Here is a 27,234-nt window from a genome sequence, read left to right as displayed (position 1 = left end):
AGTTTCTGGGCTCGGGGGCAAGTTATGAGAAAAAAAGATATTAAGGGCTTAAGTCAGATTTATGAGGTGCAACAAACATTTTTAGATAAATCAATTTTACTGATTTAACCACTGCCAGTGCATAATTGCCAATTTAGATCTGAGGTTTGGGTATTAGAAACAGGTTAATGAGTAAATAAATGTGCAAATAACCCTCTGACAAATGTTGTGCACTTTTGAATGTTTCGCTTAACATTAAACAAAACTTTAATCTTTGATTATATCATTTTGAATCAGACAAATGTTTAATTAAATTGTAAGTATTTTTCTGATGCAAGACCAAAGATTTTATTACACAATCATTATGTACATAAATTATGACAACCTCTTCAGTCAGGAATGTCATGGACCAGTTCAATATTTCCACAATTAACCTATTTTTTAGCAGTTTAGCGAAGCATGCTAATGTTCCTCTCTAGGACAAGTGGTATGATATACCTAACCTATTATGTCCATGGGATGCTAAGTTCAACCACCAAATAAATTGTAAAATAGCAGGAATTTCTGCTTGATTGGATTCATGGGGTGCGACTGGAGAGTATAATCCACAATTTATTCTTCAGCAGCAGTGTATTCTGAGGGTGCCATTTGTGTAAACATTGTCCACAGCAGTGTACTGTCCGTTGTAAAGATTTCCCCACTAAAAGCTGCTCTCCACTTTATCCTCTTCAGCCTTCTCCTCATCCTCACTGTCTTCCTCACTCTCACTGTAGTGGACGTTACAGCGGTTGGTGTTGACGAAGAGATCGCTCTCGTCATCCTCTGAGTCAGTACTGTGATCACTCCCACAATCCTCCTCTACCTTCTCCTCCCTTCTCCCCTCCCTGGGCTGTGGTGCATCTGTTCTCTCTTCCGATGGGGGCTCGTCTGTGAAGGCCTTAGGCCTAACAGAAGACATGAAAATATATATAAAAAAAGGTCCAGCAGAACTCACTTGATTCAGTTATAATGGAACCTTTGTCTTCTCATTCACAGGTGACATATGAGTGTGTGTGTGTGTTTGAAAAAACAACCTACCACATTCTGTTGGGATTAAGATCATTTGAAATAATTACTTCATATTTTCACAAGAGCAGGGGGGGGAAATGTATCGGGTGGTGGCCTTGTAGTTACTATGGCAACGTAATAGAAGTGCTGACTAAAATGGGGTTTACTGGCTACATGTGTTTCTGCATGTTATTTCTATACGTGTAGGTACAGTTGAAGTCGGAAGTTTACATACACCTTAGCAAAATACATTTAAACTCAGTTTTCCACAATTCCTGACATTTAATCCTAGTAAAAATTCCCTGTTTTAGGTCAGTTAGGATCACCACTTTATTATTAGAATGTGAAATGTCAGAATAATAGCAGAGAGAATGATTTATTTCAGCTTTTATTTCTTTCATCATATTCCCAGTGGGTCAGAAGTTTACATACACTCAATTAGTATTTGGTAGCATTGCCTTTAAATTGTTTAATTTGGGTCAAACGTTTCGGGTATCTTTCCACAAGCTTCCCACAATAAGTTGGGTGAATTTTGGCCCATTCCTCCTGACAGAGCTGGTGCAACCGAGTCAGGTTTGTAGGCCTCCTTGCTCGCACACACTTTTCCAGTTCTGCTCACAAATTTTCTATAGGCTTGAGGTCAGGGCTTTGTGATGGCCACTCCAATACCTTGACTTTGTTGTCCTTAAGCCATTTTGCCACAACTTTGGAAGTATGCTTGGGGTCATTGTCCATTTGGAAGACCCATTTGTGACCAAGCTTTAACCTCTCTAGGGTAGGGGGCAGTATTTGCACGGCCGGATAAAAAACGTACCCGATTTAATCTGGTTATTACTACTGCCCAGAAACTAGAATATGCATATAATTATTGGCTTTGGATAGAAAACACCCTAAAGTTTCTAAAACTGTTTGAATGGTGTCTGTGAGTATAACAGAACTCATATGGCAGGCAAAAACCTGAGAAGATTCCTTACAGGAAGTGCCCTTTCTGACCATTTCTTGGGCTTCTACACTCTCTTTATTGAAAACTGAGGATCTCTGCTGTAACGTGACACTTCCTACGGCTCCCGTAGGCTCTCAGAAGGCGGCAAAACGCTGAATGATGCCTTTGGAGCACCTGGCTGAAAAACAGTAGCGCATTTGGATAGTGGTCGATCAGAGAACAATGAGACTGGGGCGCGTGCACGAGGCGACACCATGTTTTTATTTTTTCGTCTTTGAATGAAAACAGGGTTTCCCGGTCGGAATATTATCGCTTTTTTACGAGAAAAATCACATAAAAATTGATTTTAAACAGCGGTTGACATGCTTCGATGTACGGTAATGGAATATTTAGATTTTTTTTTGTCACGAAACGCGTCGGGCGCGTCACCCTTCGGATAGTGTCTTGAACGCACGAACAAAACAGAGGATATTTGAACATAACTATGGATTATTTTGAACCAAACCAACATTTGTTATTGAAGTAGAAATCCTGGGAGTGCATTCTGACGAAGAACAGCAAAGGTAATCAATTTTTCTAATAGTAAATCGGAGTTTGGTGAGGGCCAAACTTGGTGGGTGTCAAAATAGCTAGCCGTGATGGCTGGGCTATCTACTCAGAATATTGCAAAATGTGCTTTTGCCGAAAAGCTATTTTAAAATCGGACATAGCGATTGCATAAAGGAGTTCTGTATCTATAATTCTTAAAATAATTATGTTTTTTGTGAACGTTTATCGTGAGTAATTTAGTAAATTCACCGGAAGTTTGCGGTGGGTATGCTAGTTCTGAACGTCACATGCTAATGTAAAAAGCTGGTTTTTGATATAAATAAGAACTTGATTGAACAAAACATGCATGTATTGTATAACATAATGTCCTAGGAGTGTCATCTGATGAAGATCAAAGGTTAGTGCTGCATTTAGCTGTGGTTTGGGTTTATTTGACATTATATGCTAGCTTGAAAAATGGGTGTCTGATTATTTCTGGCTGGGTACTCTGCTGACATAATCTAATGTTTTGCTTTCGTTGTAAAGCCTTTTTGAAATCGGACAGTGTGGTTAGATTAACGAGAGTCTTGTCTTTAAAATGGTGTAAAATAGTCATATGTTTGAGAAATTGAAGTAATAGCATTTCTAAGGTATTTGAATAACGCGCCACGGGATTCCACTGGCTGTTGAGTAGGTGGGACGATTTCATCCCACATACCCTAGAGAGGTTAACTTCCTGACTGATGTTTTGAGATGTTGCTTCAAAATATATATATCTACATAATTTTCCTTCCTCATGATGCCATCTATTTTGTGAAGTGCACCAGTCCCTCCTGCAGCAAAGCACCCCCACAACCTGATGCTGCCACCCGCGTTCTTCACGGTTGGGGGCGGGATGGTGTTCTTCGGCTTGCAAGCCTCCTTTTTCCTCCAAACATAACGATGGTCATTATGGCCAAACGGTTCTATTTTTGTTTCATCAGACCAGAGGACATTTCTCCAAAAAGTACGATCTTTTTCCCCATGTGCAGTTGCAAACCGTAGTCTGGCTTTTTTATGGCGGTTTTGGAGCAGTGGCTTCTTCCTTGCTGAGCGGCCTTTCAGGTTGTCGATATAGGACTCTTTACTGTGGATATAGATACTTTTGTACCGGTTTCCTCCAGCATCTTCACAAGGCCCTTTGCTGTTGTTCTGGGATTGAGTCGCACCAAAGTACTTTCATCTCTAGGAGACAGAACACGTCTCCTTCCTGAGCCGTATGATGGCTGCGTGGTCCCATGGTGTTTATACTTGCGTACTATTGTTTGTACAGATGAATGTGGTACCTTCAGGCATTTGGAAATTGCTCCCAAGGATGAACCAGACTTGTGTAGGTCTACAATAATTTTTCTGAGGTCTTGGCTGATTTCTTTTGATGTCAAGCAAAGAGGCACTGAGTTTGAAGGTAAGCCTTGACATACATCCACAGGTACACCTCCAATTAACTCAAATGATGTCGATTAGCCTATCAGAAGCTTCTAAAGCCATGACATAATTTTCTGGAATACTCCAAGCTGTTTAAAGGCAGTCAACTTAGTGTATGTAAACTTCTGACCCACTGGAATTGTGATACAGTGAATTATAAGTGAAATAATCTGTCTGTAAACAACTGTTGTAAAATTTAGTCCTAACCGACTTGCCAAAACTATAGTTTGTTAACAAGAAATTTGTGGAATGGTTGAAAAACGAGTTAATGTCTCCAACCTAAGCGTATGTAAACTTCCGACTTCAACTGTATATACTGAACTATGGGTCCAAGGTGCACTCACCAGAGTGTGAGTTTCTGCAGGTGCTGAATGTGGTCTCTGTAGAGTATAAAGCTGATCTCTCCCCTCACCTTCTCTCCCTCCTCTATAGGGTCTACAATCACATAGTCACCTGGGAGGGGGAGAGAGATGCCATGTTTATAATGACAACAAACCAATACTGAGAGAAACACAAAGACCTTCATTGTGTTCAGTAGAAACTAATCCAGAGTGCTTCTGTCAGTATGACATTGAGGTGGTTGAACCACAAAAGAAAGCACACTGATATACAGGTATGCAGATAACATATGCAAATTAGCCACTCAAATTCCGGACAATCCGCCTGCTTTAGCCACTCATTCTGGACAATCCGCCTGCTTTAGCCACTCATTCAGGACAATCCGCCTGCTTTAGTGTTTGACTGCCACTGGCACTCACACAGGAGCAGGGTTTTTATCTGCATTGAAGTCTAAGTGGTTTTTCCGGGCTGCCTATGTCCAAACAAAACCCCCCAGTTTCTGGTCTGGGGCGTAAAGTTACAAGCTCTGCTGGTCGGCTGCTGCGTAACAAACTAGCAGTGCCAAAAGCCCTGGTCTGTCCTAGAAAACCAACGGAAATTACAGCCGTTTACAGCTCTAAAATGTGTTTATTAGTTTCATCACCACAGCAAACTATTTTCAAAGTTCACTACAAATCGAGGTATTTAATTAAATAGTGATCCATTTGTCACACAGGACCACGTGCTGACAGACCAATCACGGGCTGGCAGGCTACGAGGAGGCTCGCGTCCTCATGCACGCGGAATTCATGTGGTATCTGTTATAGATGCTGAAGTCAATAGCAGCGTTGGGTTGATGTGCTCAGGAAGGATGAAAATGACTTCATCGACCATGATCCTTTGCTAGTTACGGCCATTTTCACCATGATTCTTTTTTTGGTGCCATTTTTTTCAGGCCATTCAGCAATATGATTCAAATTCAAATACTTCCAGTTTCATTAGAAGTTTCTATAGGAATGCGTGGATGACATCAGCGCTATCACTATCTACTGGTTTTAATGTCTATGGTCCAAACGGTACAAAAAAAAAGTTCTCAGTGTAAACTTAAAGGTGCAATGTTCAGAAGTTGCTCCACCATTTCCTAGTTGTACATTTTATACAAGCTTGGCTAATTTCAGTTTATGCTACAAAACAAGCAGCCATTGTGTAAAGAATCATTGTACCATATAAACTGCTGTAAAATATATTTTCCATTCGAAAAAATATTGTATTTTCAGCTGTTTGAAGCTGTTGTACAAAACCGAATGTAAAAGAAGCCAAAAAAATCACTCACTGGTACTTTACATCATTTCCTGTTAAGTTTAGTTTTTGCATCTTTAACTTTAGGTTTTGTACACCAGGTTCAAACAGCTGAAAATCTAATATTTTTGGTTTTTGGAAAGATATTTCACAGCGGTTTAGATGGTACAATGATTCTCTACACTTAGTGCTCATTTTGTCACAAACTGAAATTAGGCAAAATCTCAGAATTTTAGCAACCAGGAAGAGGCTGAGTGATTTATGCATATTGCACCTTTAATAGCGGGAAGCGTAGAAATAGCGCACATAGAACAGATCTACCGCTTCGGAGACCTGGTTTCAATGTGATCTATAACTCACAATTCTATTTGACTTTATATTTAAAACCCCAGATACAGTATATTGAAAAGATAATGGGCCTATATATTTTAAAATAAGATCTTTAAAAACAAAACAAGAACCTTATAGGCTATAAGGAATAGGGTGCCATTTGGGATGCACTCTAGTGTAAGGGGACATGTTACCTCTCTTAATCCAAAGGTTCTTGCGGAATTTTGGGGGCATGCTGATCAGGAAGTTCTCCCCCTGGGCCGTGACAGCCTCGTGCAGGTTGTTGCCACGACTACCAAGAACCTGCATGGAGACAAGTACAGAGAGAGGGGATTTGTATGACAAAGAAACTGGTAGAATGTGCATGCAAAAACAGGTAATTAACTACAGGTGCAGCAGAGATAAATGTGTGTGTCAGTCAGCTTACATGAAGAAAGACTTAAAAGTTCCCATCCTCTTGCTTCATCCACTGACCCTATCTGTTTGGTAGTGGCTGAATGAGTCCGAATCAGGATGGCAGACATCTAGGCTAGTCTTTGTGTGTGTTCAGTAAAACATCTGTCATGTCTGACAGCACAGTTACTAACCCTCACGATCTGTTGGTTCTCTTTAGGTGTGACGTAGTCGTCGAGTGTCTGCTCCTTGACAACATGCTTGCGTTTAGTAGCCTGTGACATCGTTGAAGTTTGCCAGCTGTGGAAAGATTGGTTTTCATCACCACTGTTGTTAGTCAACTGTTCTTCATGAATGTCAGGAGGACAGAATAAGTTACAGATAGCAAAAGTCTAATGAGAAGTACAGGCTGCTTAATGCATAACAGGCAGTGGCGACCCGTCATTCAGAGCAGTGGCAACCCCACCTGTTTTGACCCCCATATTTTAAGCAAAAATTAAAATAAATTGTGGAGGGGGCTTGCCTGTTTTGCATGTTATTTTGGCATTAATACGTGTCACATCAGTTTGCAAACAATGTAAAAATAAATGTACAGTGGCAAGAAAAAGTATGTGAACCCTTTGGAATTACCTGGATTTCTGCATAAATTGGTCATCAAATTTGATCGGATCTTCATCTAAGTTACAACAATAGACAAACAGTGTGCTTAAACTAATAACACAAATTATTGTATTTTCTTGTCCACATTGAATACATAATTTAATCATTCACAGCATAGGTTGGGAAAAGTATGTGAACCCCTAGGCTAATGACTTCTCCAAAAGCTAATTGGAGTCAGGAGTCAGCTAACCTGGAGTCCAATCAATGAGACGAAATTGGAGATGTTGGTTAGAGCTGCCCTGCCCTATAAAAAAATAAAAAATAAAATTCACAACATTTGAGTTTGCTATTCACAAGAAGCATTGCCTGATGTGAACCATGCCTCGAACAAAATATCTCAGTAGACCTAATATTAACAATTGTTGACTTGCATAAAGCTGGAAAGGATTACAAAAGTATCTCTAAAAGCCTTGATGTTCATCAGTCCACGGTTAGACAAATTGTCTATAAATTGAGAAATTCAGCACTGTTGCTACTCTCCCTAGGAGTGGGCGTCCTGCAAAGATGACTGCAAGAGCACAGTGCAGAATGCTCAATGAGGTTAAGAATCCTAGAGTATCAGCTAAAGACTAACAGAAATCTCTGGAACATGCTAACATCTCTGTTGACGAGTCTACGATACGTAAAACACTAAACAAGAATGGTGTTCATGGGAGGACACCACAGAAGAAGCCACTGCATTGCTTCTGAAGCCACAAGATTGCTGCACGTCTGAAGTTCACAAAAGTGCACCTGGATGTGCCACAGTGCTACTGGAAAAATATTGTGGAATAATGAAACTACAGTTGAGTTGTTTGGAAGGAACAAAACACTGTGTGGAGAAAAAAAAAAAAAAAAAGGCACAGCACACCAACATCAAAACCTCATCCCAACTGTAAAGTATGGTGGAGGGAGCACAACAGAATGGCTTCAAGAGAAGAAAATACACCTTCTGGAGTAGAGGTCGACCGATTATGGTTTTTACCGCCGATACCGATTATTGGAGGACCAAAAAAGGCCGATACCGATTAATTTGTAATAATGACAATTACAACAATACTGAATGAACACTTATTTTAACTTAATATAATACATAAATAAAATCAATTTAGCCTCAAATAAATAATGAAACATGTTCAATTTGGTTTAAATATTGCAAAAACAAAGTGTTGGAGAAGAAAGTGAAAGTGCAAGAAAGCGAACCTTTAAGTTCCTTGCTCAGAACATGAGAACATATGAAAGCTGGTGGTTCCTTTTAACATGAGTCTTCAATATTCCCAGGTAAGTTGTTTTAGGTTGTAGTTATAGGAATTATAGGACTATTTCTCTCTATACGATTTGTATTTCATATACCTTTGACTATTGGATGTTCTTATAGGCACTTTAGTATTGCCAGTGTAACAGTATAGCTTCCGTCCCTCTCCTCGCTCCTACCTGGGCTCAAACCAGGAACACATCGACAACAGCCACCGTCGAAGCAGCGTTACCCATGCAGAGCAAGGGGAACAACTACTCCAAGTCTCAGAGCGAGTGACGTTTGAAATGCTATTAGCGCACACCCCGCTAACTAGCTAGCCATTTCACATCGGTTACACCAGCCTAATCTCGGGAGTTGATAGGCTTGAAGTCATAAACAGCGCAATGCTTTAAGCATTGCGAAGAGCTGCTGGCAAAACGCACGAAAGTGCTGTTTGAATGAATGCTTACGAGCCTGCTGGTGCCTACCACCACTCAGTGAGACTGCTCTATCAAATCATAGACTTAATTATAATATAATAAACACACAGAAATACGAGCCTTAGGTCATTAATATGGTCGAATCCGGTAACTATCATCTCGAAAACAAAACATTTATTCTTTCAGTGAAATACGGAACCGTTCCGTATTTTATCTAACTGGTGGCATCCCTAAATCGAAATATTCCTGTTACATTGCACAACCTTCAATGTTATGTCATAATTCTGGCAAATTAGTTCGCAACGAGCCAGGCAGCCCAAACTGTTGCATACGGTGAGGGAAAAAAGTATTTGATCCCCTGCTGATTTTGTACGTTTGCTCACTGACATCAACTGAGAGAGGGGGTCAAATACTTATTTCCCTCATTAAAATGCAAATCAATTTATAACATGCGTTTTTCTGGATTTGTTTGTTGTTATTCTGTCTCTCACTGTTAAAATAAACCTACCATTAAAATTATAGACTGATCATTTCTTTGTCAGTGGGCAAACGTACAAAATCAGCAGGGGATCAAATACTTTTTTTCCCCTCACTGTATACCCTGACTCTGCGTGCAATGAACGCAAGAGAAATGACAATTTCACCTGGTTAATATTTCCTGCTAACCTGGATTTCTTTTAGCTAAATATGCAGGTTTAAAAATATATACTTCTGTGTATTGATTTTAAGAAAGGCATTGATGTTTATGGTTAGGTACAGTCGTGCAACGATTGTGCTTTTTTCGCAAATGCGCTTTTGTTAAATCATCCCGCGTTTGGCGAAGTTGGCTGTCTTTGTTAGGAAGAAATAGTCTTCACACAGTTCACAACGAGCCAGGCGGCCCAAATTGCTGCATATACCCTGACTCTGTTGCAAGAGGTGACACATTTTCCCCTAGTGATTACGATTGATTGATTGTTTTTTATAAGATAAGTGTAATGCTAGCTAGCAACTTACCTTGGCTTCTTGCTGCATTCACGTAACAGGCAGCCTCCTCGTGGAGTGCAATGTAAAGCAGGTGGTTAGAGCATTGGACTAGTTAACCATAAGGTTGCAAGATTGAATCCCCGAGCTGACAAGGTCAAAATCTGTCGTTCTGCCCCTGAACAAGGCAGTTAACTTGTTAGGGCTAGGGGGCAGTATTTACACTGCCCAGAAACTAGAATATGCATATAATTATTGGCTTTAGAAACTTTAGTGTTTTCTATCCAAAGCCAATAATTATATGCATATTCTAGTTACTGGGCAGGAGTAGTAACCAGATTAAATCGGGTACGTTTTTTATCCAGCCGTGAAAATACTGCCCCCTAGCCATAACAGGTTAACAAGAGTCTTGTCTTTAAAATGGTGTAAAATAGTCATATGTTTGAGAAATTGAAGTAATAGCATTTCTAAGGTATTTGAATAACGCGCCACAGGATTCCACTGGCTGTTACGTAGGTGGGACGAAATCGTCCCACTGGCCCTAGAGAAGTTAACCCACTGTTCCCCTGTAGGCCATCTTTGTAAATAATAATTTGTTCTTAACTGACTTGCCTAGTTATATATATTTATTTAACTTTTGAAATGTACAACGCCAGAGGTAGCCTGACTGCCATTAGGTACCGAGATGAGATCCTCAGACCCCTTGTGAGACCATATGCTAGTGCGGTTGGCCCTGGGTTCCTCCTAATGCAAGACAATGCTAGACCTCATGTGGCTGGAGTGTGTCAACAGTTCCTGCAAGAGGAAGGCATTGATGCTATGGACTGGCCCACCCGTTCCCCAGACCTGAATCCAATTGAGCACATCTGGGACATCATGTCTCGCTCCATCCACCAACGCCACGTTGCACCACAGACTGTCCAGGAGTTGGCGGATGCTTTAGTCCAGGTCTGGGAGGAGATCCCTCAGGAGACCATCCGCCATCTCATCAGGAGCATGCCCAGGCGTTGTAGGGAGGTCATACAGGCACGTGGAGGCCACACACACTACTGAGCCTCATTTTGACTTGTTTTAAGGACATTACATCAAAGTTGGATCAGCCTGTAGTGTGGTTTTCCACTTTAATTTTGAGTGTGACTCCAAATCCAGACCTCCATGGGTTGATAAATTGGATTTCCATTGATTATTTGTGTGTGATTTTGTTGTCAGCACATTCAACTATGTAAAGAAAAAAGTATTTAATAAGATTATTTCATTCATTCAGATCTAGGATGTGTTATTTTAGTGTTCCCTTTATTTTTTGAGCAGTGTATATATATATTTAAATTATTATTATTTTAAATAGTCGGCAAATCGGTGTCCAAAAATACCGATTACCAATTGTTATGAAAACTTGAAATCGGCCCTAATTAATCGTCCATTCCGATTAATCGGTCGACCTCTATTCTGGAGTGGCCCAGTCAGAGTCCTGATCTCAACCCAATTGAGATGCTGTGGCATGACCTCAAGAGAGCAGTTTACACCAGACATCCCAAGAATATATTGCTGAACTGAAACAGTTTTGTAAAGAGGAATGGTCCAAAATTCCTCCTGACCGTTGTGCAGGTCTGATCCACAACTACAGAAAACATTTGGATGAGTTTACTGCTGCCAAAGGAGGGTCAACCAGTTATTAATTCCAAGGGTTCACATACTTTTTCCACCCTCCACTGTGAATGTTTACACGGTGTTCAATAAAGAAATGAAAACGTATAATTGTTTGTGTTTTATTAGTTTAAGCAGACTGTGTGTCTATTGTTGTGACCTAGATGAAGATCAGATCAAATTTTATGACCAATTTATGCAGAAAGCCAGGTCTTCTTCTTGCAACTGTATATATCATTGAGTTAATAAAGCTGCATACAAACATGGTCTCTTTTTTGTTTTCTTGAGTAAGGCAGTTCCCAAATCCAGGTGTTTCTGCCTAGCTCAGTGCTTTCTGTGGTGGTGGGGCAAGCCAGCGGAAAATACGGAGCATTGCGCAGTGATTGGCTCAGTGTTCTGTCACTCACGGGGACACTAAGTCACCGCCAAGTCTAATCAAATCACTTTATATCTCCAGTAGCTTTGATTGGACTGAGCATGTCAACATCATACTTTCAAAAGTAGCTAGCAGTCATAGCTAGCAGTCATCATCATCATCATCATCATCATCATGAATCGAGTCGACTTTCTACTGGCAAATCCTTGTCATATGAAGAGAAATAATAAAAATTAATATGCCAAGGAGATATGTATACTGTAGCTAAGGAAGTAATACTAAGTATGTTGTGCAGCAAGCTGTTAGTAGACCATGTGCCTCACCCTAATAATTTTGTCTATTTTCACCAAATGTTCTGACTTGGTGGTGCACAACATATAATCTGTTTTTGAGAAATGTAATCATTGAATATTGTAAGAGCTTTCATTGTCTGCTTTGTTTATCCTACGATTCTGATTTGGTGTACAGGGAGAACACTCAGATTTGGTGTACAGGGAGAACACTAAGAACGGGCCATGTTCTGAATTCTGTCGTTGTACATTTCAAAAGTGAAAAAATATATATAACTAGGCAAGTCAGTTAAGAACAAATTCTTATTTACAAAGATGGCCTACAGGGGAACAGTGGGTTAACTGCCTTGTTCAGGGGCAGAACTACAGATTTGTACCTTGTCAGCGGGGATTTCATCCAGCAACCTTTCGATTACTGGCTCAACGCTATAACCACCTGGCTACCTGCTGCCCCATACTGACTATGATTGCCTTTGATCTGCTTGTCGTCTCCTTATACCCTAGTTTGTAGATCTCAATTCTCAGTAGAAACCACATTTGTTTAATAAAGTCAGCCAAAAGGCACTAAATGAGGCTGAATAAACTGTTTCGCTGTCAGACAAGGCTCCGCTGATAGCCAGGTGTAGCAGTGGTATAGTGTAAATCATGTATGGTTTAGTGTTGTAGCTTTGCTGGCATGCATCCCAAAATGTTTTGCCCCACAAAGATTTACATGTTAAAATCGCCACTGACAACAGGGTAGCATTTCAAAAGGTCAACCCTTAGCGACGTTAGTGTGACAGCTAGCTAGCGAACGTTACCATCAAATGTATGTTTTGTTTGGGCAAAGTAAGTGGCAAGCTGTCCCACGTTAGCTAGCTAACGTTAGCTATGTCAAGCAGAAATGCCGGTATCGTACAAACACAAATGGCTAATTGTCAGAATTATGCTTGCTGTTAAATTGTGAAATTATAGAAGATTAGACCATATATTATTAACGTTGTAATTATATGTATTGGTAGCTAACTAGCAGTTTTCACTAGTTAGCTAGAGTTAGCACGCACATAAACTTAAAATGAGCCACTTGCTACATACCTTGTAAATATGAACTGCAAAAATGTGTATCTTTACTGTAGGTCAAAGATTCTGGATTGTCAGATGGCATGTGAACTTTGAAAAATACCTGTTATATCAAATATTAGTTTCCAGCAGCGAAGAAACGCATGTGCTTCCTTTCCTTTTAGGCACTGCTGACGTAGCTATTCTACTCCAGTTGCATTTTGGGAGTTTTAGTCGTTTTCATGTACGGGGCTTGGCTGTATTCAAGAACCGCATGCTTTTGTGAATATATATTCTCATATTCTCCAATGAATCAACCAACATACGGTGGATTTTGACTTCAGAAATTACATTCCACAATGAATAATGGATAAGATATATTTTTTATTAATGGATAAAATACTTGTTTTATCAAACCTTAGTTTGTCTAGTTACACAGCACTGCAATATGTAACAGTTAATAGGCTACACATCAGTCACTGTATGATCCTTTTAAAATAAAATACAAACATGCAAACCCATTCATTACAAGTACTTGCACATTGAAGTTGTAAATTGTAAACTAAGGGGAGAGATTGACGTTATGTGGTATTGCACAGAACACGTTACAACAGACGAAAAGTCTAGCAAAAATGCATAAGCATTAATTCTACACTAGAGCATCAGCACAGAGAGTAGTCAGATGCAGGGGAACATAACGGACACTAAACAGCATGACTGAAGTCTAAATATATGACACCCCCTTTATCATTTAGACTCTGTTATTGTAAAGAGATTACCGAAATTACCTCTGCCTAAAACACAGCAATTCAATTAAAATATCCTTAAAGGCTAGTAGTAAAATCACAACAAAAGATCAGTGTTACCTCAGAACTATAGCTTCATCGGAGCTGGTTTGTTTTGAAAGAGAAGAATGAGGTATGAATGAATGCTGCTTCCCCTATTTAAGTAAACTGTCAGCAGGTCTTCCAGTGCATTGTGCAGTGTTCTGACTACACAGTTAGGGCGGTTAGTTTTTGTTTTATCCCAGGTGAAGATTGGAATAAAATATTATTCAGATCACGTGTTTGTGTGTGCGCGCGTGTGTGAGTCATGTCGCCTAGTTCACAATAGCAGATGAGCACATCGTGTTGATCCCACAGAGCCTGGATCCTCTGTACAGGTAGTAGTAACCCTGGAGGGAAGGAACACACAACAGGACATCAGTCAATTAACACACAAATACACATGTCAAATGTTCCAAGAGTTCAGGCATGACTAGGTATTATGCATGCATTGTAAACAAATACACTCGGTTTACAAATGCACGCATAATGTCTTGTCATAGAGGTTCAGTGTGACAGCTTTCTGTTACCTGTTCTCCATAGTCCTCTCCCCAGCTGTTCTTGATGGCCCAGAAAGGTTTGCCTTGACCTGTACACAGAAACAACCAGACACACATGAGTCACACATTCTGACTCATCACAGTGTTGTTATTACGCTAGGTTAATGTAAGGTAAATGAGTAGTTAAGTGTCAGTCTCACGTTCTCCGTAGCCCACGAGCAGCACTGCATGGTCAATCATCCAGGGGTTGCAGAAGATCTTCAGAGGGTGGGACACGCCCTTCCTGTAAAACTGAGGACAAACAACGAGAGAAAAGCAGGTAGGATTAGATAGATAGATACTAGTCACTTCATTGTTCACTTGTGTTTTAGTGATGCTAATTTCAGTTACATTAAGAAAGATATGACAGGCCTCCCGAGTGGCACAGCGGTTGCAGTACTTGAGGCATCACTACAGACCGGTTCGATCCCAGGCTGTGCCACAAATGGCCGTGACCGGGAGTCCCATAGGCTGGCGCACAATTGGCTCAGCATCATCCGGGTTAGGGGAGGGTTTGGCCAGGGGGGCTTTACTTAGCTCATTGCGCTCTAACAACTACTTGTGGCTACCGGGGTGCCTGCAGGCTGACTTCGGTCGTCAGTTGAACGGTGTTTCCTCCAACACATTGGTGCGGCTGGCTTCCGGTTTAAGCGGGTGGGTGTAAAGAAGTGTGGTTAGGCGGGTCATGTTTCGGAAGATGCATGACTTGACCTTCGCCTCTCTCGAACCTGTTGGGGAGTTGCAGCGATGAGATAAGATCCTAATTGGATATCACAAAAAGGAAAAAATTTAAAAAGAAGAAGAAGAATAAAGATCTAGCAGTGGTGTTACCTGCAGGGGTTGGAACCAAACTTATTTTCCAATCGTTTCATTCTGGACAGAACCGCATTTTTTTTCTTTCGTTCCACTGTTCCGACCAGGAAAATAAAGTTCTGAACCATTTCAAACCCTAAAAAAGTACCGGTTTATATTGCTCCTTTCTGTTCCTTTAAAAAAAATGTTTTATTTTACATTTAACTCATTAAATGACTTCACCAATCAGTGTGGAAAGAGCAGGCAAGCTAGTTGTTTACATGTGTGATGGACAGACAAGTGTAAGATGCGGTGAAACTTTGCAGTTGGGGAGAGAGCGAGAGAGGTTTGAGGAGGAGGCTTGAAGCGCTGGGCATCTTGTTATGACATACATTGTATGAATTAGGTCCACAGAATTATACCTAGGAGAAGTGGCTTCTATGTAGGAACTTTGAACGTCCTTTGAGCTAGCTAGATTTAGCTAGCTAACAAGCTTGTGTGTGCAGAGAATTAAAAACACCTTTTTGTAGTTAATAAATCCAGCGTGATCACTAGGCCTATAGTATCCTTAACTAGCATTGAAAAAGTTAATACATTCTTCTCTAGCTAATTAAAAATCTCTCTCCCTCCCTATCTTCTGAATCAAGCCTGTAATGTCAGTACAGTAGCCTATGCTTCAAAAATAGGAAAGGGGCAGATAGCCTAAACACACACAGGTGAAGATTTTCAGCTTGCAGGCAGACACTGGAATACGTTTCTGAGTGACAGAGTGAGGGCTTTGCATAGGCGCTTTGTAAAGGCGCTTTGCGTTTTGTTGTGGGACTAGATAAAAATGCCTGGAACGTAAAATAATGTTATTAAGCGTTCCTATGCTTTTAAATTAGTGGTTCTGTTCCGGAACAGTATGGATCACTTTCATTCCAGGTTCCGTTTCTGTTCCTTCTGTTCCATGAACCCATTCAACCCCTGGTTACCTGCATTGCGAAGGCGTTCAGGGCCACAGATACTGGTCCATTCTCAGCCAGCCAAGCAGCAATTTCTAAACATAAAAAGGGAAGGAAACCAAGATGAACACGTGGCCAACCCTCCTCCATATGTACCGCATCGTTCAATCTTCATCCAATCCTTCAACCTATCATCAGTGTCTTTATCTCTGTGTACCCTACCCTCTCTCTCTCTACTTTTTTCAAAGTGTCTTTCACCTCTCCTCCCACTCACCGTTCTCGTCCTTGGACAGCTCCACAGAGCTGTTGATGTAGGCAGTGACTTTGTCGGTGGTGAAGTCACAGCTCTGCTTCTTGCCGGTGTAGCTGTAGTCAGTCTCTGTCTCCACACCACCCAGCTTCTCAATAGCTTCATATGCATTTGATGGAAGCCCGCCCCCACAGGCCTGGTCCGCAGTATCACAGTCCACCAGCTCTGTGGGTGATAGGACATTGAACCAATCAATTCAAAACTGTTATGGAGAAAAGGGAAACTGTACTGTTGTACAGGTAAGTGTATGATACATACAATGCTTGTGCTTACCTTGCTCAGAGAGAGACACTAGTTTACCCGTTTTCACAAACCACTGGCCCTCAATGTTTCCTGTCACTGAGAATGCCCAGCAAGAACCACACATGCCCTGCAATACAAACACAAGCCACATAATCAGCCATACACACACACAGGTATTACCTACCTCCACATTTTCCATGAATTGTGTCATATCTACAGTATGAATGAAAGTATGACTTTTGCTTACTTAAACTTATATTTAGTGAAGCATCAAAGAAGAGTCATGAATACTGTGAATGCTATATAAAGTATTTTTAAGTTGTTATTTGTCCGATAAATAAATCCGTAAATACAATCACATATACACATTTACAGTCATACCTGTAGTCATCTCCAGTCTATAAGACCATCTCTAAACCCTGTCCTACCTGGTTCTTGACAGGGCTGACAGCTCCATGCTCTCTCCAGTCCCAGCTAGGCGGGGCAGGGCCGTGGGGCATGGCTGCAGGCTTCATGGACCGCTGAAGTTTCTGCTGGCTCAGCAGGGGGTTCAGGTACAGAGTCCTAAACTCGTCCTCTGGACGGTGAGAGACAGAGGGAGAGGGTAGAGGGAGGAGAGGAAGAATATTAGGATTATTCACAGTGTACAGCTGAGGAGTTGTACTGTAGCCTTTTGAAATGAGCTATGTAGAAGTGGAATTACTCAACAGGTTAACTAACTCTGCAAGGGAACATGTTTCAAACTGTCACAGAATCACAGACACACACAGGATGTCCTGTTGCTCCACAGAAGAGCAGACGGTGACCTCTTCGGCACACTCAGTGGATGTTCTGGAACTTCATCAGGCTTATTAATCTGCATTCCCACACATGCACACACACACACACACCTGTGAGATCGCTGAACTTGGTGACTCCGTACTCGGCTGTGCCCAGGTCCAGAGACTGGAGCTTCTCAGCGGTCTTCAGGTTCTCATGGAAGATACGCAGCCGCCGGTCAGTGTCTGTAGCAGCAAAGGTCAGAGGTCAGACAAAAATGTTATGTTAAGATGGTTTACCTTATCATCTGTGGAGGTGGATGGACGATGTTGTGTAAAATTATGGATTGACATTTATCTCTCACCCTCTTGGCTGCTGTAAGTCCTATTGTATCTGACCATGAACTCTTTGAACTGACCCAGAAGCTCCACGAAATCCTCTGTCTCCTGTCACAAAATATAAGTTAATTATTGACAAGTAAATTAAATATACGCATACAGAATAAACGAGAAAACACGCTCAAACACACATACAACAAGCGCTACGTTTTCTATTACCTCAACTGGTTTGCTTGTGGAGAGGGACAGAAATTCTACTTTGTTGGTCTCAACTGGTTTGGGATCAACTGAAACGCAAGCATCATGAAAAACAATTAGATGTAGCTACGAGTATTTATAGAAACAATCCTAAACAAATAAAAGCACAAAGGTACATTTAGTTCCCACAGTTAAACCTTTGACACTAACCTGCTGGCTGGCACTTCTGATTGAGCAGGGTGGACTTGCTCTCCCAGGGAATGTCCCAGACCTCAAACACACACACCTCCGTCTGACAGAGAACATATCAGCGGAGAAAACATGGTTAGTGAGATAATCTGTGTTTATTTTATTGGGCTGCTGTGTTCATGACTTGTTTATAAACAGTGTAATGGACCACCCACACAGACAGTGTGGTGAATAAGGTGCAACAGAGCCTCTTCAACATCAGGAGGCTGAAGAAATTTGACTTGGCACCTAAAACCTCACAAACTTTTACAGATGCACAATTGAGAGCATCCTGTCGGGCTGTATCAGCGCCTGGTACGGCAGCTGCTCCGCCCATAACCGGAAGGCTCTCCAGAGGGTAGTGAGGTCTGCACAACGCATCACCGGGGGCAAACTACCTGCCCTCCAGGACACCTACACCACCCGATGTCACAGGAAGGCCAAAAAGATCATCAAGGACAACAACCACCCGAGCCACTGCCTGTTCACCCAGTTATCATCCAGAAGGCAAGGTCAGTACAGGTGCATCAAAGCTGGGACCGAGAGACTGAAAAACAGCTTCTATCTCAAGGTCATCAGACTGTTAAACAGCCATCACTAACATTGAGTGGCTGCTGCCAACATACTGACCCAACTCCACCCACTTTAATAATGGTAAAATTGATGTAATCAATTTATCACTAGCCATTTTATATTATATAATGTTTACTTACCCTACATTACTCATCTCTTATGTATATACTGTACGCTATACCATCTACTGCATCTTGCCATCTGATGTAATTAAATGTATCACTAGCCACTTTAAACAATGCCACTTTATATAATGTTCTCATACCCTACATTGCTCATCTCATATGTATATACTGTACGCTATACCATCTACTGCATCTTGCCTATGCCGTTCGGCCATCACTCATTTATATATTTTTATGTACATATTCGTATTCATTCCTTTACACTTGTGTGTATAAGGTAGTTGTGAAATTGTTAGGTTATATTACTTGTTAGATATTACTACATGGTCGGAACTAGAAGCACAAGCATTTCGCTACATTTGCATTAACACCTGCTAACCATGTGTATGTGACAAATACATTTGATTTGATTCACCCCGCTATCATCCAGAAGGCGAGGTCAGTACAGGTGCATCAAAGCTGGGACCAAGATACTAAAAAACAGCTTCTATCGCAAGGCCATCAGACTGTTAAACAGCCACCACTAGCACATTAGAGGCTGCTGCCTAAAGATATAGACTAGAAATCACTGGCCACTTTAAGTAATAGAACACTAGTCACTTTGATCATGTTTACATATCTTGCAATACTCATCTCATATGTATATACTGTATTCTATACTATTCTACTGTATCTTAGTCCATGCGCTCTGACATCGCTCGTCCATATATGTATTTCTCTTATTTCCATTCCTTAGTTAGATTTGTGTGTATTGGGTATATGTTGTGATTAGTTAGATTTGTGTGTATTGGGTATATGTTGTGATTAGTTAGATTTGTGTGTATTGGGTATATGTTGTGATTAGTTAGATTTGTGTGTATTGGGTATATGTTGTGATTAGTTAGATTTGTGTGTATTGGGTATATGTTGTGAAATTGTTACGTATTACTTGTTTGATATTACTGCACTGTAGGACCTAGAAGCACAAGCATTTTACACCTGCAATAACATCTGCTAAACACGTGTATGTGACCAATAAAATGTGATTTGATAATGGAATGTAGTGTATGTTTGTGTGCGTTTCAGAGAGAAATGCCTGTGTAAATGATTCCCGTCATGGGAATGGTTGTCACGTCCTGGCCAGTATAAGGGTTAATTGTTATTGTAGTTTGGTCAGGACGTGGCAGAGGGTATTTGTTTTATGTGGTCCGGGGGGTGTTTTGGAAAAAGGGTGTTTGATTTAATATTTCCGGGTTTTTGGTTTATGGTCTATGTTTATGTATTTCTATGTGTAGTCTAGTAAGTGTGTTTCTATGTGGAGTTAATTGGGGTGGACTTCCAATTGAAGGCAGCTGTGTGGTGTTGCCTTTGATTGGAAGTCCTATATTAGTTGGGTGTGTTTGTCTGTGTGTTTGTGGGAAATTGTTCTGTGTTTAGCCTTGTCAGACTGTCAGTGGATCGGTCGTTTTGTTGTTTTTGTGTTCGTTTTGATTTAATAAATGTTCAAAATGAACAAACACAGTCCTGCTGCATTTTGGTCCTCCTTCACCGACGATAACCGTGACAATGGTAAAGCACATACATATCCTTTGTATGCGACCTAATGTAAACATCCAACAACAGTCTATTTCTGAACCTACACAGAAGTTAAGTAGAGGGGTGAACACTATGAACACTTTGTTTCCTTGACCTTGGAGACATTTCTGATTAAGTTTCTGCTAAGTCATGAAAACAAATACAGCAGGCGGAACAAATAAGGGGTAGCTGACTGCTTGTGCACATCGCTGCAGCAGGGGATAACAGTGTGTAAAATTCATGACAAGTTATTTATCACAAGGTCCTGGTCACATGACTAGGGGAAGGGAGAACAGACGGATAGAATAATAACCTGCAATAGACCCAGATACACACAATGGCCTTGATACTGGCCACTTCAGAGTTGACAGTTTATTTACATTCGTGGTTTAGGTTTTGCCAATTTTCAATATTGTCACGATCGTCGTAAGAACAATCAGACCAAAGCGCAGTGTGAAATTGGTTCGACTTTTTATTTGAAGTGAACCGCACAAAAAAAACAATAAAGGTCAAACGAAACGGGAAGCAAGTGAAATGCTCACAGGCAACTACACAAAACCAAAACATGATCCCACAAAACCCAGTGGGGAAATGGCTGCCTAAATATGATCCCCAATCAGAGACAACGATAAACAGCTGCCTCTGATTGGGAACCATACCAGGCCAACATAGAAATAAAACAACCTAGATTACACACCCTAGTCACACCCCGACCTAACCAATATAGAGAATAAAAGTCTCCCTATGGTCAGGGCGTGACAGTACCCCCCCAAAGGTGCGGACTCCGGCCGCAAAACCTGACTCTGTAGGGGAGGGTCCGGGTGGGTATCTAGCGTCGGTGGCGGCTCCGGTGCGGGGCGAAGTACCCACTCCGCTCGCGGATCCGCCAGCATCGGTGGCGGCTCTGGTGCGGGACTTTGCCCCCGCCCAGACCACGGGTCCGGCCATGGAGCCGGGTAGAACGCCGTGCCCGGACTGGGCCTCGGCGCAGAGGAGATAAATGGCTGCCTCTGATTGGGAACCATACCAGGCCAACATAGAAATAAAACAACCTAGATTATCCGCCCTAGTCACACCCAACCTAACCAACATAGAGAATAAAAGGCTCTCTATGGTCAGGGCGTGACAAATATTGTAAAACTTTGGGTTTTGTTTTGATTTGATGAGGTGGACTGACATTAGTTTCGCTGTACTTTCCCTGTAACACTATCTCCCTCCAACAACCTACACTGTTATCATCCCAAGACAGAAAAACAAACACACACAGGCCTCACCTTCAGGTTGTGTTCCTCTGGGTAGAAGTCACAGGTCATCAGTCTGGCAGCCTTCTTACACTGGGTGTTACTTAGCTCCACCATGATGCTGTATCGGATACCCTTCACCAGCTACAAGACAGACACATGCAGAGACAACACACAGAGTCAACACACAGTCAATACACAGAGACAACATACAGAGACAACACACAGAGACAACACACAGAGTCAATACAGAGTCAACACACAGAGTCAACACAGAGTCAACACACAGAGTCAATACAGAGTCAACATACAGAGACAACACACAGAGTCAACACACAGTCAATACACAGAGACAACATACAGAGTCAATACACAGAGTCAACACAGAGTCAACACACAGAGTCAACACACAGAGTCAACACACAGAGACAATACACAGAGTCAACACACAGAGTCAACACACAGAGTCAACACAGAGTCAACACACAGAGTCAACACACAGAGACAACACACAGAGTCAACACACAGAGTCAACACACAGAGTCAATACACAGAGTCAACACAGAGTCAATACACAGAGTCAACACACAGAGTCAACACACAGAGTCAATACACAGAGTCAACACACAGAGTCAACACACAGTCAATACACAGAGTCAACACAGAGTCAATACACAGAGACAACACACAGAGACAACACACAGGGACAACACACAGAGTCAACACACAGAGTCAACACACAGAGTCAACACACAGAGACAACATACAGAGACAACACAGAGTCAATACACAGAGTCAACACAGAGTCAATACACAGGGACAACACACAGAGTCAACACTCAGAGTCAACACACAGAGTCAACACAGAGTCAACACACAGAGTCAATACACAGAGACAACACATAGAGTCAATACACAGTAAAGGTCGGCCTCTTTGAAAAATAAACAAAATCAACTCTGCGGTTGTTGTTTTGCCATCTAGCTTACAATTTAGCTCTGACGTCACTTTCAAGACCAATATATGGCATTTATAGGCCTAGCTAAAGGGGCTGATTATGCTGGAAAATACAGGTCTCTTATTCAGCAGAGCTCTAACTGGCTAGTCTAGTTGAGACAATGGGTTTGTTGAGGGCAGTGTTGGGGAAGCTTTTCTAAAAAGATAGTTTACCAAGCTACCAATTACTTCACACTGGAAGAAGTTAAGCTACACATAAGCTACCATTAAGAAACATATAGTTGACTTCACTAAAGTTAATCTGAAAAAGTAGTTCACTACATCCAAACTACTTTGTGAAGAATTTTAATATGTAAATCTGAAATGTCAGGGTACAAATTGCAAGACAGATGACTTTGGGTTCATATGTTAACAGAATGTGTAATTTAGCCTATTAAACACAAAAACTATGTTTCAAGTAAGAATTAGGCAGGTCAGACACCGAGAAGGAGATTCTTGCCTACTTCACCCAAAAAAAGTAATTAACTGGGTCAGATCTGATATGATTGTCACGGGTCTCAGGTATGTATAATTTGAACTGACTTGTCCAGAAGGGCCCGTGCAGAGCCGAACACAACTGCTCCAGTAGAGAGAGAAAGACATTTTATTATTTATGCTTTTGCTCTTGCTTTTCACTAGAGTAGAGCATGGCGTGTGTAGCTTGTTGTTGGCCAAGCATAAGTCATCAAAGTGGCAATAGCCAGGCTAGTCATAGAGCCTGTGTGTGGCAAACGTTGGGAGATATCTAATCAATGAAAGATGGAATTAAAATGACAGAATTAAGTTAAAGGAGAGGATAGTCTACACCAAGAGCCGACAGTTAAGGCTTGGACTTGTTGTTATTTGTAACTGTAGGATGAAAAAGCGCATGCATTGCAGCCTTGATTGGCCTAGCTAGCTAACTTTAGCTAGCTTAATTAGGCAGGTACTACGTAATCACATTTTATGATATATTAACAACTGGGGGTGGCAGGTAGCCAGGTGGTTAGAGCGTTGGGCCAGTAACCGCAAGGTTGCTAGATTGAATCCCTGAGCTGACAAGGTAAAAATCTGTAGTTCTGCCCCTGAACAAGGCAGTTAACCCACTGTTCCCCGGTAGGTCGTCATTGTGAATAAGCATTTGTTCTTAACTGACTTGCCTAGTTAAATAAAGGTAAAATTAAAAATAATAGTAATAATAACCTAGCTATGGCAGCTATTAGTCTACTATAGCACGAGTTGGCTTGGTTGGTTGCTGTCTCTAGTCTCCTTCTCCCTGCTCCTCTCCTACCTTTACGCTCCCTCCTACCTTTACAACCCCCTCCTCCCTTCAAGGGCACAACGACAGATTTTTCAGTTATCCTCGGGTCCGTTCGGAATATATCGATGTAAAAAAAAAAATCTATATATATGCATATCGGGTCCGGGTGGCAAAGCCTCAGGTCCATTTCGGAACGGGTCCAGCTTTTTAGACCCTTGAAGACCTCTAGTTCAGACGCCCTAGAACATGTTGGTGGGTTCTGACGTAGGCGGCCGCATATCTCCTTTATGGCTGGTTGTTTACATTCATTGTTTATTTAACTAGGCAAGTCAGTTAAGAAAAATCATTATTGACAATGACTGTCTACCCCGGACAAACCCTAACAACGCTGGGCCAATTGTGCGCCGCCCTATGGGACTCGCAATCACAGCCTGGATTCAAACCAGGGACTGTAGTGAACCCTCTTGCATTGAGATGCAGTGCATTGGACTGCTGCGCCACTCGGGAGCACTGACTGGGAGAACGGTTGTTGTATGTGGAGGATGAGGGCTACAGTAGGTATATCAGATAGGGGGGAGTGAGGCCTAAGAGGGTTTTATAAATAAGCATCAACCAGTGGATCTTGCGACGGGTAGATAACCAGTTTACAGAGTAGTATAGCGTGCAGTGATGTGTCCTATAAAGAGCATTGGTGGCAAATCTGATGGTTGAATGGTAAAGAACATCTAGAATAGCCGCTCGAGAGCACCCTCGAACAGCCCACGATACAGTATTATGACCTACAACCACAATGGACATTAACATGATTTTAGGCTATTATTATGAGATTAAAAAAATATATATATACAAATAACATTTTCACAACACTGGTGTAGTCTACCTGTTTACTGGCAGAGAGGATCTTGCTAACCCTACGAACGTGCATCGTATTGGACCCCATGTTATAGCGCTCCTCTGCAAACTTCAGTGCCTTCTTCAAACCTGGGTCGTTTTCCGACAAACGGACAGAAGACCCGGGTGCCCCCATTAAAGTGTCATCCAAATCGGCCAGAACCGAGGCCAAAACCGCCAGGGTTAGGCAAAGGATAACGGGGCAGCGAAATCCGACATCCATCCTGTCTGTCTGTAGAGCAGAAAAAGTCAAAGGGACAGTGGACGGTAAGAGTATAAAACGGGATGTTTGTTTTCCCAGTTAACTATCATCCGACAATGCGACAAGAAATCAGCAGACCAGGGTTGCCAGGTTAAGCGAGAATTTCTAGCAAATGACCACTCAAACCCCGCCAAAAGGCCTGAAAAATAGCACATTTTTTTCACAGCATGAGGAGTTGCCATATCTATACAATAAACCCTTTTTCCATAATGTTATCGAGACAATTAAGAAGGAATATCACAGTAACTTGTAATGACGTTAGAAGAAAAATTCGGGTTTTCTCAAAATAATAAGTATCGCAATCTATGACATGGCATAATAAAGGAATGTTAATATGTGACAAGAGAAAAGATCATTCGCCCTTATTAATTAACTCGCTTGACTGCTATTATTAAGCAATAAGCCACACGGGGCATGGTATATGGCCAATATAGCACGGCTAAGGGCTGTTCTTAAGCAGATGCAACGCAGAGTGCCTGGATACAGCTTTAAGGCACCCCGGGGTGCATTATTGCTATTATAAACTGGTTACCAACGTAATTAGAACAGTAAAAAGTAATGTTTTGTCATACCCGTTGTATATATGCCAAGCAGCATTCAGGGTTCGAACCAGGTTAATAGTTGTAAATAAATCCCCTTTGCATGTTTATAACTATAGATAAATCCGACAGGAGAGTTTGAGTGATGAAAGTTGGACAGAGGATCTCAAATCTCTGAGCAAGAAACACTTGGATGAACATAAAAAACTAATGTTAGGCTATTTTCTATTGTGCTGTTATTATGTTCCAGATGTTAAGACTAAGTTAAGACTAAGTCGTTATAAATGGCCCATTTATTTTAAATAGGCATACATCTGGGTGTATGATTCTAATTACATTTTGCCATAATTTGCTTAGATAAAGACAGGTAGCCTATAGCACCCGATAGGCCTACATCTCATTTCAGATCGTTTACAGTAGCCTAGATAAGATGTAAACTGAACGATTTAGCAGCTTGCTTAATTCAAATGAATAGACAAATTTATTCAACATGAATAGCGAGGAGATTTCGCAATAAGTGAGGTCATACTTTCAATCACTGAATTAAATATGAACAATATGAATATGAACTGAATATGCTTGTCAACAGCTGCCAGTGTTTCTTTTTTTGAATGTGTTTTACCTGTAGCCTAATCTGACTACTGTTACAGTCAATCTAATGTGTTCATAATAACACAAGCCTACAACAACGATAAACTGAAGTTGTAGGCGATTTATTAAATTGGTTTTCCAGCTCCAGGTAGGCTACACAAGTGGCACACATTGATTTGCAATGACTCCAGTGATATCGTAATTTCAACATATTTATTGTATCAAATGGTAGCCTACAATGGCATATACATTAATAGGCTATTTGATGGCCAACAGAGGCACATTTTTAATTCTATACATTTAGCCTAGTGTCCGTTTCATTGTGGACTTTTTCCCACAAAAAGAATCATGCGAGGGCGTTCCATAACTTCCATTTTAAATGTCCACTCCGGCAGCCCCCCGAGACCAAAGAACTGAGCATGTTTAAAGCACTTCGCTTGATACCGTTTTATTTAAGCAGTCATAATTACAATGCAATTTCAAACACCTCCGAGCGGATTTATGTAACGCACTCTAGTGCGCCCAAAGTATTTCTCCAGTGCTTTGTCTCCATTATTTATTGATGCGCATCAGTTCTAGAGTATTAATATGTTTTATGGAAAAAGGTGTCTCCATAATGCCAATGTAAATAGCCTACATATCTACCTAAAAAGTTGTCTCAGCCAATAACTGTAGTGATCTCTCAACAAACACCCCTCCGGCCCTCACAACTACTCACTCACCCATCCAGCAACAGCCTTTCTCACTGCGTGACAGTCAGGAGCAGGTCACAGTGAAATATATTTTTAAGAGCAGTATGCCTTGGCGGCCGCGGTGCAACGTAGAAATAGCCCAAAAACCTGCAACCCGCGACCAATGCATCGTTTTCAAAGTAGCTCAAATAGCAGGAAAACAACGAACATGGCAACACTGCAGCAGAAGGCCCCAAATAGAAATGGTTACACAATGGATACAATGTTGCCAGAAACAACAATGGAACGACCGTGGGCGGAGCTACAGGAACTGTACGTTAGTTTCGGGTTTTGTTCCAAAAGTCTAGGCGCTGCGTTCTTGACCTCAAGTTGTTCACGTTTGTTATAGGCTAAGTAATGCATGCACTTCACTGCAATCTAATAGAGAAA

General features: G+C 41.3%; 2 protein-coding genes across 7 annotated transcripts; both read right to left on the bottom strand.

Annotated features, from left to right (window-relative positions):
* Nucleotides 1–300: 300 nt before the first annotated feature.
* On the bottom strand, nt 301–13,140 carry eif1ad (eukaryotic translation initiation factor 1A domain containing). Of its 3 annotated transcripts, none has more exons than XM_014198976.2 (5): nt 13,053–13,140; nt 6,496–6,601; nt 6,103–6,211; nt 4,306–4,414; nt 301–923 (listed from the first exon to the last, which is right to left on the bottom strand). In XM_014198976.2, exons 2-5 carry the CDS (start codon nt 6,583–6,585, stop codon nt 680–682), a joined length of 552 nt encoding a protein of 183 aa, XP_014054451.1. In that variant the 5' UTR covers nt 6,586–6,601; nt 13,053–13,140; the 3' UTR covers nt 301–679. The 3 variants fall into 3 exon arrangements, with proteins under 3 accessions (XP_014054451.1, XP_014054450.1, XP_045573918.1); XM_014198975.3 differs by having other exon boundaries at nt 12,965–13,131; XM_045717962.2 differs by lacking the exon at nt 13,053–13,140 and adding an exon at nt 6,932–7,036.
* A 152-nt stretch (nt 13,141–13,292) lies between these two features.
* Nucleotides 13,293–27,084, bottom strand: ctsw (cathepsin W). Of its 4 annotated transcripts, XM_014198904.2 has the most exons (14): nt 26,836–27,084; nt 24,711–24,953; nt 21,630–21,740; nt 18,086–18,167; nt 17,897–17,964; nt 17,704–17,785; nt 17,471–17,584; nt 17,009–17,157; nt 16,611–16,707; nt 16,302–16,502; nt 16,058–16,122; nt 14,453–14,543; nt 14,283–14,341; nt 13,293–14,102 (listed from the first exon to the last, which is right to left on the bottom strand). In XM_014198904.2, the coding sequence occupies exons 2-14, from the start codon at nt 24,942–24,944 to the stop codon at nt 14,028–14,030; spliced, it is 1,428 nt and encodes a 475-aa protein (XP_014054379.2). In that variant the 5' UTR covers nt 24,945–24,953; nt 26,836–27,084; the 3' UTR covers nt 13,293–14,027.
* Between the last annotated feature and the right edge of the window lie 150 nt (nt 27,085–27,234).

This window comes from Salmo salar, chromosome 05, assembly GCF_965601325.2.
Source record: "Salmo salar chromosome 05, fSalSal1, whole genome shotgun sequence".
Lineage (NCBI taxonomy): Eukaryota > Metazoa > Chordata > Actinopteri > Salmoniformes > Salmonidae > Salmo > Salmo salar.
Note: the sequence above shows the minus strand (reverse complement) of the source record. Positions and strands in the feature narration are given on the sequence as shown.

Coding starts and splice junctions, on each gene's coding strand:
- eif1ad (XM_045717962.2), bottom strand. Junction 6,212..6,495: donor AGAACCAACAGATCGTGAGG/GTTAGTAACTGT, acceptor GTCTCCATGCAG/GTTCTTGGTAGTCGTGGCAA. Junction 4,415..6,102: donor GAACCTTTGGATTAAGAGAG/GTAACATGTCCC, acceptor TCCCCCTCCCAG/GTGACTATGTGATTGTAGAC.
- ctsw (XM_014198904.2), bottom strand. CDS start 24,944: ATGGATGTCGGATTTCGCTGCCCCGTTATCCTTTGCCTAACCCTGGCG. Junction 16,503..16,610: donor AGTGTCTCTCTCTGAGCAAG/GTAAGCACAAGC, acceptor TATCACCCACAG/AGCTGGTGGACTGTGATACT. Junction 14,544..16,057: donor TGAACGCCTTCGCAATGCAG/GTAACCAGGGGT, acceptor GTTTGTCCTCAG/TTTTACAGGAAGGGCGTGTC.